The sequence below is a fragment of the Struthio camelus genome, chromosome 4, assembly GCF_040807025.1.
Source record: "Struthio camelus isolate bStrCam1 chromosome 4, bStrCam1.hap1, whole genome shotgun sequence".
Lineage (NCBI taxonomy): Eukaryota > Metazoa > Chordata > Aves > Struthioniformes > Struthionidae > Struthio > Struthio camelus.
The window spans coordinates 51,485,246-51,501,165 of NC_090945.1; the positions used below are offsets into that span (position 1 = coordinate 51,485,246).

The 15,920-nt window shown below is 38.6% G+C and overlaps 1 protein-coding gene across 1 annotated transcript; it reads right to left on the reverse strand.

Annotated features, from left to right (window-relative positions):
• Positions 1-111: 111 nt before the first annotated feature.
• On the reverse strand, positions 112-14,848 carry LRP2BP (LRP2 binding protein). The gene is made up of 8 exons (XM_068942672.1): positions 14,744-14,848; positions 14,524-14,639; positions 11,190-11,303; positions 7,328-7,470; positions 7,137-7,242; positions 6,391-6,614; positions 3,076-3,241; positions 112-1,149 (listed from the first exon to the last, which is right to left on the reverse strand). Exons 1-8 carry the CDS (start codon positions 14,808-14,810, stop codon positions 1,084-1,086), a joined length of 1,002 nt encoding a protein of 333 aa, XP_068798773.1. The 5' UTR covers positions 14,811-14,848; the 3' UTR covers positions 112-1,083.
• Positions 14,849-15,920: the final 1,072 nt, after the last annotated feature.

The window sequence follows — 15,920 nt, forward strand, 5'->3', positions numbered from 1 at the left end:
GTGAGACTGGTATAGTTCAAGTTACACAAATAAAATCCACGTACTGTTTTGAAATCCAGGTTATTAATAACCGCTAGCCTTCTCCTGCAATAGAGCCATAAACTTTTCACGTCACAGAACAGTCCTAAGCAGCTAGTCAAATTTTCCTACACACATGAAGCTTTTATAAGTAAATAAATAATAAGAATTGTGTAAGCTTGCCATAGCAAGCCGTAAAATTTATTACTTGAAGTATCTTCTGATAAAAAGATTCAGCATACCATTGCTCAGACATACATACTCCTGACCAAAAATTTTTCAACTATTTTTAAAACAAAAAGAGGTAGTGTAAGTGCAAAATGAAGAAGGACCGAGAAGAACAGGCCTGGAGCTGAAGATATATTCCCTAATGCTTCCATACTGAATGGTTGTTTTTTTTTTTTCCTATAGTTAGTTCTGTAAATAGGATTTTCCAGTACTAGAAATTGGCATGGTTTGAATGGTAAAGCTTAGTGTCATACAGGCTAGTTTCCAACCCTGAATCTGCAGTCTAAAGGTACAAAATATTAGGACACTAGTAGATTCCAGATTAGAATGCATTAGAAAAGCATGTGCGAGCAAGTATATACACCACTAGCAAAGATGACATTTAAAAATGGTATTTAGCATAAAGCCATGATGTGAGAATGGACTGTACATGAAAACCAGACATGTTAGGGTTCAAGCATTTCAGAAATATTGTATTTAATATTTATATATTAAAAATGAGGAAAAGGAAATAGTTATTTGGTTTCAGTTTGATTTATATACTATAGAGCAGTGTTTCATTAAGAAAACACAGGGAGTGGATTGCAGTAAAGTGTCCTTCATGTACCTGAAGTCTTCAATACCAATTTTAAAAAGTCTGCCTTTGCTACCTCTCAGTTAAAGTGAGACTGTGCGCTTTTTGTCTTTTTAAAAATAAAATATCACCAAATTGTTTTATGTAATAATTTATAGGAAGTTGAAAACCAAGCAGTAAAGGATGACCAGTCTATAACTGCTGATTACAGATGGCTTATTGTAGGAAACATGTTTATGCACCAGCCATAACTAAAGGAAACACTAAATTCTCCCAAGATTAGCTTTCAGTTCAAGGTCAGAAGCAACATCAGGATCCAGAAGGCATGCCTTTGAAAACAAAGAACAGTGAGTTCTAGTTTATAGCTAAAATCAAAATTATGTTGTCAGTACAACACTACAAAGGTCTTTTAATTTGTAAATTTCATTGATGATGTCTGAAATAATCAACTCGTTAAACTATTACAGAATTACTGTATTCAGCTTTGAATCCTTGTTTCTGATGTCACATAAGGAAAATTCACTAGGTATACTACTTAAAATGGGCACATTATAGTAGTGTTAGGCTTTGTTTTTATTTCTTTTATACTGTTACTCTTTGTTGGTATGGTATGTGCTGGCACTGCAGTCAGAAAGAGCAATCTGCTTTATGGATTGGCTCAGTTTCATTCACTCCCATCTATTCCAGTACTCTCTGGGACACCTGTCTTCTTTTCCTTGCCTCTGTTAAAGCTGAGTGGGCCTAAGAGTGGTAGGCCCAAACTGCAGGTGAGCAGTTATTTAAAAAAAGCAAACGTTCCCATTTTAAATGGGCATAATTATACAATTAGTGATGAGGTTATTTTCCAAAAACAAAAATCAAAAGAAAACGGACATCCCCACAACTCTTATCTTACACTTGTTACACTTGCTACACTTAGGTATTTTTCTTGTGTATTTGGTCTGTCCCTTCTCTCCCTTCTCTATTGGTGAGTATCAGATGAAAAGACATAGTCCAGTCTGTCATCTCGTTTCACAGTAAGAAGTTAGTGACCTTCCTAGGTAAGTCTTGAATGTCCTGCCAGGGACTGATGCCTGAAAGTTATAATTATCTTTCGGTTGTGGTGGTAATTCTAGACTAGGTGAAAGAAAATGGGGAATGTAGTGTGGTCATGTGGAAGCCATGCAGCAATGAAGTCCTGATGCCCCTCTTCCATGCCTTAAGACTTAGGTAGGACTGCTGGGTACAGTAGTCATAAAAACCCAGTTTATATTCCCTTCCTTCCCTGACCTCTTCCTCCTATCCTCCATAACACTTTTCACAGAAGGAAAATAAAACCATTTAAAATGTATGTATTGATCACCTGCTCTGCTAGCCCTCTTTTATCAGTGGTTTCCCCAAGTAAGCCACAAAAGTTGTTAGCTGATAACTTATCATTTGATTAGTTCTCCATTTATTTGGATTTCCCCAAGCTGGACACTGAAGTAATCTATTTACAGAAACAAATGATCTCTACGTGCAAACGGAGATCATAGAGCATCTTTGAAGCGTAAATCCTGTCTGCTGTACTCCCTTCTGTTAGCATAAGCATCTCACCTTGGCTATACCTTTAGGCATCACTACTTGAATTTAGAAGATTCATCTTCTAGAAGCTGTTACTGAGCTTTTTCCTCAAGCAACAAATCTTACTTGAGTGCTTTAAAGAAGTGACCTATTTTTGTTCTCTGTGTCTCAGTAGCCGTAGCTTCCCAGCTATGAGTGAAAGTGTAAACAAGAAAAAAAAAGTGAGAAAACCCATTATGATCAATTTAAGTGTCATTAAAGAAGGCTGTGGTGGTCAGAATAAAAATTATGTATTCTGACCTGAAGTAAGATCTGTTGCTTGAGGAAAAAGATCAGTAATGGCTTCAAGTTTGATTTTTCAATTTGAGAGAATGATAAACAGCAAAGCAGTCAGGGATAATACCATCCGAGTTACTTGGTAACTTTCAAGATAATTTAACTAAGCTTGTTGCTGTGATAATTACCATTGAACTTTCTTGGTTTGGCTCAATGCATTGTTTGCTTATGCAAGTGGACAAACAGTATCCTTCAAGGCTATTTTTAGTTATTTTGGATATTTTTTCCCCTATATTCTTGCACTGATTTTTTTTTTTTTAGATAATTAATGTACAACCCTTTAATGTAACCATACAAAAAAAATGTAGAGACTCAGATCCAAGGCATCACCCGATCTCATAAGTTATAAATTAGTTTGTAAGGTTTTCTCAGCTTACCCTAGAATAGTATTTTTTAGCAGCAGCTTGATCTTGTTGTGTGCCTAGGCCAAGCTGGAGACATCTAGCAAAGTAGAAAGCAGCCATAGCAACCCCTTTGGCTACATATACAGGAAGACAATCAGTTATCTTTGCTAGCATATCAACGTTAACATTTTCTGGAATCCTGTTGTAGAATTTACAGCATTAGGTTAGAAAACAGTATTGCAAACACCAATTTAAGTCAACTATATAAATGGAAAGGAGATATGTCAAGTGATATGAATTTATGAATTTACATTAATATATGAATAATAAGAGTTCTTTTTCCAAGAAAAATACAGTAATCCCAAATAAACTGATGAACCATTCAGCAGGCTGAACAGGATTCTTCAATACTGGATTTTTAATATTATTTAATATTATCACAGTATTTAAGTATCAAATATGTAAGTTTTGCAGTCATTTTCACTACATTTGCACTAGTTATAAAAGACACCATTTTTCACACTAATTGTTTCTGTTAAAATGTGTGCATATGTGTGTGTATATGTGTGTGTGTGTGTGTGTGTGTGTGTATATATATATGTAGAAGAAAAGCAAAGCTTTTGTGTCATGTGTCACATTCCAAGTTCTTAATAGGATATTGGCAGATCATAATCTGAAAATCCTGGGCATACTTTAGGGCCCCAGGTTATAAGACCCACTTCTGAAGAGTCTTTGCAGAATTCCCCAAAGGGAATTATTAAGTTTTCTTGAATTGGCTGTCACTCAACAATGATTTATTTTTAAAAAAGCGTTGAATCAAATTTAAAAGCAAAACTCAGTGCTGAAACATTAGACTTCTGATGCAGGAATGTTGAAAAGGATTATTTGACTAAAATTAAGAATGTTTCAGCTCACTTATTTTCTGCATGCATCTGTTGGCTTGCTATCACTTTTTTTTTTTTTTTTTTGCAGTATATAGCTATTACTAAGTACTGCTTTGGAGAGCTAGAGGGACCACGTGAACATTATTTTAACTCTCAGGCTGTAATGAATACTAGTAATACTAGTAACAATACTAGTGTTATTGCAATATTAGGTACGGTACTTCTAAGTGGAAATGGAATGGTTCTAACTGTTGTCTTAAAAAACAGAAACCCCAAGCCCCCGCATCCTTTCTAGGTACCTAACAGTAATTATATGCTTTGCTCTGCATTGTTTTTGTTGTTTTCTATGTCAAATCATTGCAGACTTGACAGAAAAAAGAAGTGTAAGTCATTTCAGCTTATAGCCATTCCCTATAAATCAATGCTTATGAATGAGTGTTCTGGGGCACCCCTCTGCAACTCAGTGCCTGCTAACTCACTTGCATGTTGACTCCCAGCTAACAAATACCAGTAACACAACAGAAAACACAAAGACCCGTTAACAAAAACATTCAAGTTCAGTAACAGCATCCAGTTACCTCTTATCTTTCTTGATACTGCATTTTGCCCTGCTTTTCAAAAGCATATATAACAGGATACTGATGCAAATGATATCCAGTCAAATCAGGCAAAAGTTCTAGTTTAGCACAGTCGACTTCAAAAACATACCAGAGCAATGGGTGAGTAGAACTATATGCAATAACAAAATTCTTGCTCAAAGGTAAGAGTATCAGTAGCTAATCTGGACTCCAAACACTGGGCAATAATATACCATAAACACACGTAACGTAACAAAATACTTAATAGGAACATAGAAGGCCAAAGGAATTTCAGTAGAAAATGCAGCTGGTTGAGCTGCTGTCAGCTGTTACTTCAAGGCCAATTGCTATCCCAATTAAGTGGAACTGTTTCAAGCATGGTGGCAGTAACTTTTGCTTCAGAAGTTGTCGTACTGGCTACAGTATGAGATTTCATTGCTATTTTCTGCAGTCAATCACAATTGCAGGTGATGAAACGCACTGTCTATTTGTCAGGATAATCTGCCATGCTGCATTGCCTGGAGGACACAAATTCCAAGTGAGACTAGCTACACTAGACTGAATAGCTGCCATTCTATTTACGGTGCAAGAGAAAGAAAAGCATCACATTCTAGGAGAAAACAATCCTTTTCAAAAAATGAGTACAGAAAACATTCATTGCTGAGCTCCTGTTGAATCACCAGAGCTGCTGCTGCTAGGCACTGGCATATACAGGGTGGCAGCGTCTTTATGAACATAAACTAACATGTTTTGTAATTGCTAGGCATCACAAACATACCATAGAAAGGATGAACAGTATTGTTTGCTGGTTGTAGAAGTAGTATAGCTGTATTTTATTTCTAGCAAACTAATAATCTGATTGACGGATTGAATTTGTAACAGATGCTGACCAAGTTTGGTAGGCTGTTTAACAAGTGTGCTGCTTATCAGCCATAGACCTGGCATCGAGATTGCTTTTTCTCCTCCCCTGTCTAGTTCTAGATAGGGAACTTTGACTTGATAATGTTTTTTTTTTTTTTTCCTCCCCCCCTCTCTCTTTTTTTAATAGTGCAGCTAGTCTGCACAGGTCACTGTTCTGCACTACACAAACTACTCCAGTGTACGTAGGTACAGAAGCTTCCCAACTGCCTGTAGTTTGAGTCCCAGAGTGACTGCCTGTAAAAAGGCCAGTCAGAGCTTGCCTAACACACAGACCAGCACTGCCGTGCAAGCAGGTAGTCACAGGAAACCACTCACATGCAGATGCCTCTTCTGTGGTCTAGGCTTCAAAAATGCATATGGTAGGCCTGTAAGTAGCAATTTATGAAAAGCTAAAGGGTAGTAACTTGGCCTTGTGTACGGCAGCTACGCCTCAGTCCCAGCCCATGCTGCTCCCAGTCCTTACTGCAGGAACCTGACCAGCACCAAGGCCTACACCTCCTATAAAGGACACAGAAACGTGCCCAGAACAGGGTGAGACAGAGAGCAAGGAAATGATGGGGATGAAGACAGTGGGTAGAAATTGTATGAAAATGGGGTAAGGTGGAGAGGGGAAGAACAATACTTGTGGAGGTTTAGAGTGGGATGGAGAAGGTAGTAGCCTGGATGAGACTGTGGGCTGAGGAAGTAGGAAGGCAGGGTAAAGTCTGTGCACATAATTGGGATTCTAGTTCAAGTTTTGCTTCACAGGATCAGAAAGGAGAGTCCCACTGTACTGAATAATTGAGATTCTCATAATCAGTCTTAATTTTGTCTGCACTTTGCTATTCACTTTTTAAAGATGAGATCTTGCAATTCATTATCTCAAGTGTCCCTTAAGCTTAACGGACATCCATAATTATTTCCATCTAACTTTCATGGTCTAATATGAAGACTTATAATAAAAAATAAACCAAAATTAACTTCACCTTTTGGCTACTGCGACAGCTGTTGAGTAAAATTTTCTCTTATAATAATATTCCACAAGATGGCCTTGAGCATAGATGTTTCCACGTTCTGCTGCTTGCTTCAAACACTCCACACCAGCCTTAGTGTTTTGACGTACACCTTGTCCATAGAGATACATAACACCCAGTGCACCTTGTGATTCCAGATTTCCATTGGCGCATGCTTCTGAATGCCAGAAAAAGGCCTAAGCAAGAGGCACAAAGTTGTTTTCTATGTATCTCAATTAACATTTTGCATTACTTAAACAACTTTTTAATTGGGAGTATATTTTCACTTTCCAATTTAAAGCCAGTTATCTCGCGAACTGTTTCCACAAAAGCTTTTTTACACCAAACAGCCTGTAAGAAGTGCTTATACAGAAAAAGATGCAAAATCCCCTTAAGGTTTAAAAACTTGCTTCACTTGCTGTCAGAACTGTCAGTCAGCCACAACTGCTTGATTTCTGAAGGGTACCAAGGTTGGCAATACGTGAGTCCACTCTATCCTGCAGCCAGATACTCCCACTAAAAACTTCTCAGCTAACTGTCAAATGAGTCAAAATGAGAGATTCTTTCCAGCCATCTACTCATTTTGGCTTAAATGAATGCTAATGTCTAGCAGGACTTAAAATACACAGTTTTCAGAAACAAATATATCACCATAGTCTTTCTGTGAAATCCAAAATTAATTGGGGCTGATGAAACTCAGAAGGCACAAGCAGGTTTACCTTTTCCAGATCTTTTAGAACTGGCATAGAGTAAAGCATTCCTAAAGTACTCTGGGCCTTTACACTTGCTTTTGGATTCCCATCATCGGCAGCAATAAGCCATAATCTAAGAAAACAGGGACAAAGGAAGTTTAAGTAGCACTGCATCGCTGTATCTTAAACTCATCAGGAAAATTACTGGCTCTGATTACCTTTCAGCTTCTTCAGTTGACTGCTTAACACCACATCCTTCATAATAAGCTCTGCCAAGATTGTATGCAGCTGCAAACTTCAAGTGTCTTGCTTTTGGGGAATCAGAGTTGATTATTTTCCTCATGTATTCCACTCCCTTTTCCTAAAATTGAGAGATTTTAATTGTTAAATTCAGATTGGGAAAAGGACCGAAAAAAGAGCCTGAAAATCCAATAAGCTATGTAAGACAGGCAATTTTTCCACTCTTAAACATCTCTGTACAGTATGTATGGATATCAGAGTGACAGTGCAGTGCTTCTAATTTTCCTAAACACTTTCCACACTTCTTACTTTTTTTTATATAGATTCTATTTTTGTCCAAGTGGAAGTATGTATCTAACAGATTATGCTGTGTAACTACATAACATAACATAGCTACGTTAACATTGTGTAGCTATTGTCCTATAAAATAGACAGCTTAAATCCTTACTTTAGTTTTCAGTGCATCCATGAAGGATGACTCTGACCTCTTAGGGCCTCATCGTATCTACTACCTATCTTGCATTACTTTTGGAGCACCTGAAGTTTTGGCCCTCTTTTTAGCAAAAGATGCTAGCCAGTTAAAATTCAATTAAAAAAAAAAAACTGTTACAACTGATTTACTGTATTATTAAGCAAGCAGTATGTCACCTGTGCCTGTACAAAATCTAACACACCTCTACATTTTCACAAAGGATGCTTCCCAGTACCGGTATCTGCATCAGAACTGTAACAAAAAGTTTTTAAGGTGCTTAAATAGTTTAAGAAACCTATAATGGGATAAGGAGTTTTTTTGCAGATAGGGTTATCCGTTCAAATTCAGAAGTTTTATGGTTTCATATATGACCTCAGGGTTATTCCTATAATTAGCATAATTGCTAGCAGATTCAAAAAGAAGAAAACAGGTGAATAGGAAGGAATTCCAAGACAGGGCTGAGGCACACTGATAGGTCAGTCTGAAACACAGTGTCATACCTACCAAGGCAGAACTGATCTTTGGTTACTAGACAGCCCCCCCCTGCTTTTTGACACTAGCATGTTTTTAATGCAAAACATTTCCTTGTAAATGTTCATCTGATATTATATTACTCTTATTCATTGATTTAAAAGTGTACCAAAAAATATCCTTGTGCTTACACAAATGATGTCACATCCTAAACACATTTTCCATTTTAGACTTCTGTAAACTTTTCACACAGCATATTGTATCTTAAATCACAAAAGAACCTTAACAGAAGAGCATACTTCAGCAAAGTATGCCACAATACTGCACACTAAAGTCCCTTCACTAAAACTATTCAAGATCCGTAACAGACAAAAAATAATAACGTTAAATAAGCAAATGGAAGTCAACATTGCATATGAGCAGCCGTACAGTGTATCATCTAAGTTCCTTGTCAGTATTTTGGAAACATAAGTTTTACATTTTTAGGATTTAGCATGGACACTCTGTTTAAATAAACTAGAACTAGTCCTCCTTTATAAGAGGTTCCTCTTTTATTCACCTCTCATTTTGTAGTATACAAAAAGAAAAAAATGTAACTGAAAGGTTTACTGGCAAGTAAACCACTATAGTAATTACACAGGCATATGGCATAACAAAAAACAAACCAGAAAAAAACTGCTACTACCTCTGAAAATAGGCAAATATTGTCTGCTCTGCTGAGAGTCCTCTAACCATTGGATGCAATTCCCATTTGTTAACCTCACTGTCTGGTTCATTCTGTTGCCCTTCCTTCTTGTTATCTCCTCTTTCTTTCGTTCTCTTCGTATTCTTTCCTAGTAACACTCTTCCTTTAAGATCAGATTCTCCAGTAAATGCACTCTTTTTTTTTTTTCCTCCTAGTAATTTATTACTTTGTCTTCCTTTTTTGTTTATCATATGTAAGCAAAAACTAAGATGGAACTCCAGCAACACCTCCTCTTTTACCGTTGTACTGATAACTTCTGCAGTCTGTCACACACTTATTGGTGCTGACACTGATTTTCCCACATACTTTTTCTGTGACACAGCCACAGGATGGTTGAGTTGGTTTTAAGTTGTGAGTTCATTAAGATAGCAGTTGTGTACCTCTCTCCATTTAATATGAAAAACTGAACTTTTATTCTCAAATAAATCTTCTGCAACTACTACAATGACTGAAAACAATACAATAATTAAATTTTAATAACAGCTACTATATAGATGAAGTTGTTAATGTAACTGGAAGAAGAGCCATATTTTTTCACATCACTGATCAATAGACTTCAGCATCAGGAAATTCAGGGTTATACACGGCATGCAGGGACAATACTGTAGCATCAATTCTTTCTTTCCTTCTTAGCGGTCCAGCCAAAGCTTCTGTATTCATCCATTGATATAAAGTTACCCATGCAGTTCAGGCTCTATTTGATTTGGTCTCAAGACATTTCAGCCACATAGTAAATAGGGCAAAATTGTATTAGGCCAATTGTGCAAGTCAGATAGACCTCCTTTTTAATGGCTTTTAAACAAAATACTGGTAACATAAAGATTAAAAGATACAGGAGGCGATGATTTAAGAACTAAAAGAAGGATATCTGGCACTGAATGATTAAAAACATATTTAATTTTTTTAATTGTACTTAAAAGTCTATTTTCTGCTCTATACCTACTTACAAATTAAAACCACAAACAACAGAACAGAGTTAAAATTGAGAATATACATTTCAGACTGCTGAGGTGGCCCAACAGTTCCTAGCTCGTGACCATCGGTTATTAAGAAAAACTATTTAGTGGCTGGAAGGTTTATAATACCAGTGCCCAATTCTTGTCTTTCATTCCAAAATGCTAGACAGAAAAAAAACCCTCCCACTGTGAATAACTCTGAATGATATATTCAAGCTCTTATCCTGCTTGTTTCAACCCTCCCTCCTTAAAGGACTCCACTGAAGTCATCAGCCCCCCTGGATGATGCTATGATCCATCTTGAGAAACCCAGTAGCAGAACTGAGGGGTTCCTTTGGTTGTTGAAACGGCGTTGACTATATGAGTTACCAGATGAGTTGGTTAAACTGACCTTTGTGTGTTTTCTGGGACTGCAACGTCAACGACAAGACCAGGGAGGGGAGCTTATGAAGAGAACGCCTCTTGCCAAACCTCTACACTGACTTAACAACTGGAGAATTACATGAGTGATAGACAGCTACCGACATTGTCACTGTTGTAAGATTAAGAGACATTAAAGCAAGTATCACTGGCACAGAATTCACAACAATCACATTTATTTTATTGCTCTACTTAACACAGTGGGGATTTGCCTTTTTCAAAAGCAACTATAACTCTTCAGTTGTTCAATTTAAAAATATTGCTGCCAACCACTGGCAGAAGCAAAATCTTTCACGTCTGCGTTTAGAATCTAGAAAGTATCTTAAAAGACAACATTGTGTAACAGCTCTTTTGCACTTTGAAATATGATCACTGTTTGATTTCTATTGCTATAACTTGATTTTCATTTATTTACACTGCTTATTAAAAAAGTAATAAATGAATAGATATTTTTAACAAGCTACATAGCTTCCATACAATCAAAGTACAATCAAACTCTTCAAAGTTATACTTTAAAAAGCATGTTACTGTAAGCACTTTGCAAATATATTAAACCTATTTTATTATAGCTAGTTTTAAGGAATTCTTCAACCCAGAACACTCCCTCTTCAATGATGCTTTGTATAGCTCAAAGGAATCTCTATACCTTATGAAACTAATCATAAATCAATAATGACCTGTTCATTTTAAATTAAATTATTAAGTTTACAAAGAAGCTCTTAAAAACTATCAGTTACTAAAAGAAAAGTAAAACACGTACAAGCTAGATTACTCACCGGGTCTTCTTTAGTGCCTAGTCCGTCATAATGCATTACACCAAGCTGGTACATAGCTTGAAAATCTGTATTCTTGATTTTTTCAAATTGTATTAACGCTTCTTCATACCAACCCTGAAAAAGACAAAATAAACAATGAAGTACATCATAGAATGAAAAGAGTACACACTGCTGGCTAAACTCTCCAGTACATACCCTCCGACAGTTTTTCAGATTGGAACATTTTCCTCAGGAACAAAGAACAAAAGATTGCACCCACAGAAGTGACAGACAAGAGAAAGCGTTTGTCCTTACCCTGGCATAGGATAGGTCAACAACAACAAAAACATTTACTAGGACGGAAGCACTCAGGGCTTACAGACAAGGTTGGTGTCACTGTTTATAAAAATCCCTAAATACAAATAGTGGCATACAAACATAATCCTTGAAACCAACAGAGGTCCTGACAACCCTCTTTTCCTCTCCAAAAATGCTGTCTTTGTTATGTAAGGAGTTACTAGTTTAATTCAGATGCCCTGTCCTATATGACATACATACCTGAATTTAGGTGAGCCACTCTTACACCTCAAGGTGTAAGAACCTGCTTTTACATCTCAACTAAGGATTGTTTAGATGTTTAAAAAGCTTGTGGACCCAGCAGTCAGCCCCTCATTACTTATGAAGAGACCACCTGCAGCAGCAGAGAAATCAGAAGCACATGAGAAGCAAGTGTTCAGAATAAACCTGTGCCACTTTCAAGAGACCTTAATTTGATGGCCTGTAAACTGCAATGATTCAAAAGCTGCTTTATATGAAATTCAGCTATGTGTCTGCCAGGAGAGAGGGAGGATGCATGGTTAGAAGAACTGCTTCTGCTTTCTTTAGTGCGTCTCATTTGAGCCAACACCCAAAGATTTGCCTTTGCTATCCTGCAGGTTTTTGCTATCAATGTTTCTTTCTTTCTTTCTACATAGGTACAGGTGATAAGGAATATACAGTGACAAAGTATACCAATAGATATCAAAATTCATACTATCGCTTTCCCCAGATCTCATTTTTCTTCCTCTCTCTCCTCATTTATCCTGCCTGTAATGACCTCACATAATCTGCCTTCACGATAAAACGAAGATGCCCTAGTTTAAGTAAGTAAGGCTTTTTTGGTAGACTTGAATTACTGAAGAAATAAGGCTTCTGCAAATGGGATCTATCTGCTCTCCTCGGACTTCTTTTTCTCCCTATAAACATTTCAAATCTTTTGGTTAATTTCAACCAAATTTGAAAGGAACACGAGTATCTCAAAGATCATTTCTTTCCTCTGATTTTGTGAAAATCCATGGATACATGTGATGATCTAAATTAATGCCACCTTCAAGAGGAAGTAATTAAAGTACTCTACAAAAATTTTGTTGGGCCAGTTAATACTTGCCTTGCTTTAAGAGTCCTTCTCATAGTATATATACGCCCTGCCATGACATTAAAGCAATACTTGGGGAAGCTGCATGTAAAGAAGTGGAGAGGAAGGAGTCACAAGGAGAAAAGTCCTTGATCAGCAGGAAGTCACTATTTCCACCGACACCTAGCAACCTGGTTTTACATTAGCTGTTATGTTTTGCATTGGCTGTTTGCACTTTGTTTGGACCTTTAAGAAAGAATCTTAAAGAGTGCTTGCTTCTGTGTTAATGCAAAGAACAAATATTAAAGAATACATAGTAAAACAACAGCTATGTAATAGTTAATTGAAGAACTGGTGTCCCTGATAAAGTGTTTGTATGTATGCATATGAAAATATTAAATAAAAACAATATTCCAAATTAAAATGTTATTCTCTATACTTTTCCTTCAAATTTTCGGTATGCTTTGGCAAAATAATACTAGATTGCAAAAGTGTAGAATTCAGCAATTGTTTGATGGTCGGTCAAACACCCTTAGAGTGACAAAATGCCCCCTTTTAATACTGTCCAAACTCCTAATTGGCTAAACTGTTCCTTAGAGCTTATGACTGTGCTTTTTTCTTTTTTTCTATAGCACTCTGGAAAAACGATGTCTTTTTACAATTAGCTGACATGAGCATCAGCAAAATAAATTACAAGAGGCAAGTACCTTCACACATCAGTTCCAGTGAGCTGGAAAATGCAACAGCATATAAAAATATTTAAAATCTCATCAATACGTGAGAGAAACACAGTTAAGTGACATGTTCAGGTAGAAGATCTACAAATCTTGTTGGAAGCTGCTTTCCAACACAGAGATAGCGATCATTTTTCCCCTCTTCCCTGAGCAGGTGGAGGGATGTACATCCCAGTGTAGCACCTTTCCTGAGCATTTAGTGCTATAAAGAAGAGTCATATGGCTCTCATCAGGCAATATTTTGAAGCGTCTGAAATTGCTATACTATGAGAATATGCGTTTTTAGGCAATATAAATACATGTCCAAAAATCTTGGAAATAAAATCTGCTTGAAGAATAAGTTTAGGCATGGACAGCAATACATTACATGGACATCTAAGCCGACTCATCAAGAGAGAGGTAAGCTGCTCCATGGGGTCAGTCTTGCTCATGCCAAAATCGGCAAATTCAGTAATGAAACTGCTAAGGAGGATAGGGCCCAGAAAGCAGAAATCCTGCATGAGTTCATTGTACTCCCACTGCAAACAGCGAGGCTGCTTTACACTGTGCCACTAAGTGCACTGTAAACAGTATTGCATCCACGCCACATTTGAAAATATATGAATCAGAACTTTTAACAGATCCCTTTTCACCCTTCTTAACTGAATTAGTCTAAGGATTCATGTCCTTAGACTTACCTACGTGTAGAGTCATGTATTTTTTTTAATCTGGTTTCACAGGGAAGTGAGGTTTATGTTCATCTGCCAGCCAGTCTGACACGGCTCCCCAGGCATTTACTTTCAAATACATGGGCCTATTTTAGCCAAAGTGATCAGGGACAGAAAGACAGTATGTACGAGCAAGTTTCATGAAAAACCGGTAGCTGGGCAAAGAACAAAGACTGGAAGCGATGTCATGGCTCAGGGAGCATTAGGGCTTAACAGAAAGCACGGTTTGTTCTGTTTGGCCAGTAAGCTGACCAAAAAACAGCTCAGCTTGAACTTAGCCGCAGGATAGGCTGCCACTCACTTAATCTGATCCTCAGGAGACCTAGGAGGGGAACTGGAGGACACCACTGGATGCTTGGGGCAAGTGTTGGAAAAAAACTTATTTGGGGAAATCTGCTGATTTTCATGGGAAAAAAAAACATGTTTAGGCATCTCTTACAGTTTTTTGAAGAGCCTCCTTTTCCACTGAACTTGTACTGAGAATTGTCACCTTTATAATATTTAAAAAAGTAAACTACAACCTCTTCATAGTACAGCTGTCCTTTTAGAAAATACGCCGTCGGATCTCCATCTTTTATTCTCTTCTCCAACAGCTCCTCTGCTTTTGCAAATAAAGCAGCATGGCTGCCGTTCTCTGCTTAAAAATAAACATATCTTCACTCTTTCCCGAAAGCGAACAGCTGGAACACCCTCAACCGCCGCACTACAGGGGAGGCGGCACCCGCAAGGGCACCTCCGTACCTGGCCCCTCGCAGCCGGGCTCGGCGCTGCAGGCCCGAGGAGGCAGCCGCTCGCTCTGCAGCTCCATGGCGGCCCGCGGGGAACGGCCGCTCGCCGCCAGCCGGCTCCCCCCGCCGCCGCACCCCGACACCCACCATGGGCGCCCCGCGTCCGCCGCCGCCGCCGCTCCTCGTTGCCGGGGAACGATTATCCCGCCCCGCCACGGGGCGGCGGCGAGTTGCTCCGCAGCGGCCCCTGCTGGCGCCAGGCTCGCGGCAGCGGTGCGCCTCGAGGCGGGTGGCGGGTGGCGGGTGGCCGTTGGCGCGCGGCGGTTGGCGGGTGGCGGTTGGCGGGTGACGGTTGGCGCGCGGCGGTTGCTCCGAGCCCTGCGCGGCCGAGCGTGCCGGTGGGATCCGGGCCCCTCGGAATCACCTCAGCGCTGTGAAGCGCGGGGTTGATTTACGGCCGTCCTTCAACGAAGATAACGTTGATAAAGTGCGTGTTGTGAAGGGAGAGGGCCCGTTTTCCAGCTCTAGCAGTCGCCGCTGTGACTGCGTAAACCACCGCGACATAGCCAGGGTTTGGAGTGCTGAGGTCTTTGAAAAGGCAGAAAAAAAAGGGAAATAGGGAAAAGTAGTTTTGCTATTTTCCCTTGGGGTTTTTTGGCCCAATTTCCTGTGGAAGCAAGATGGACCTTGTCAAAAAAGCTTGGGTTTCAGTGAAAATAACATTGCTAGCTGTTGGCCCATTCCAACCAATGTAAAAATACATGACCAGATAAGAGAGATGAGGGTTAGGGCATTCACCACTTCTTTCCCAGGAACTGCTGGTTCTGTTGCAAATTAAGCATAAAAGCCAAAAATACTTGCTCAAGGTGGCTATATGCAAAATTACAGAAACTCTGAATATAATTCAGTTAAAAAGGCAATAGGCCATGAAATTCAAATCTAGCAAGTTGGGCTATATTATTTCCAGTGGTCAGAAACTGTTTGTTTGTATGTATTTTGTTTTCCCCGCAGTCACACTACAAAACTTGTAAGGATAACTGAAAAAGTACTATTTGAAGCTGATTTCTCCTGAAACATAAAGGATTCGTTCCACTGCTGTTGATAGCTTCTGGCCATCTCCCTTAAAAAAAAAGGATATAGTATCAAAAAGTGGCAAGGGTGCTTTAAAAATAATCTTTAGCTGCGTTCCC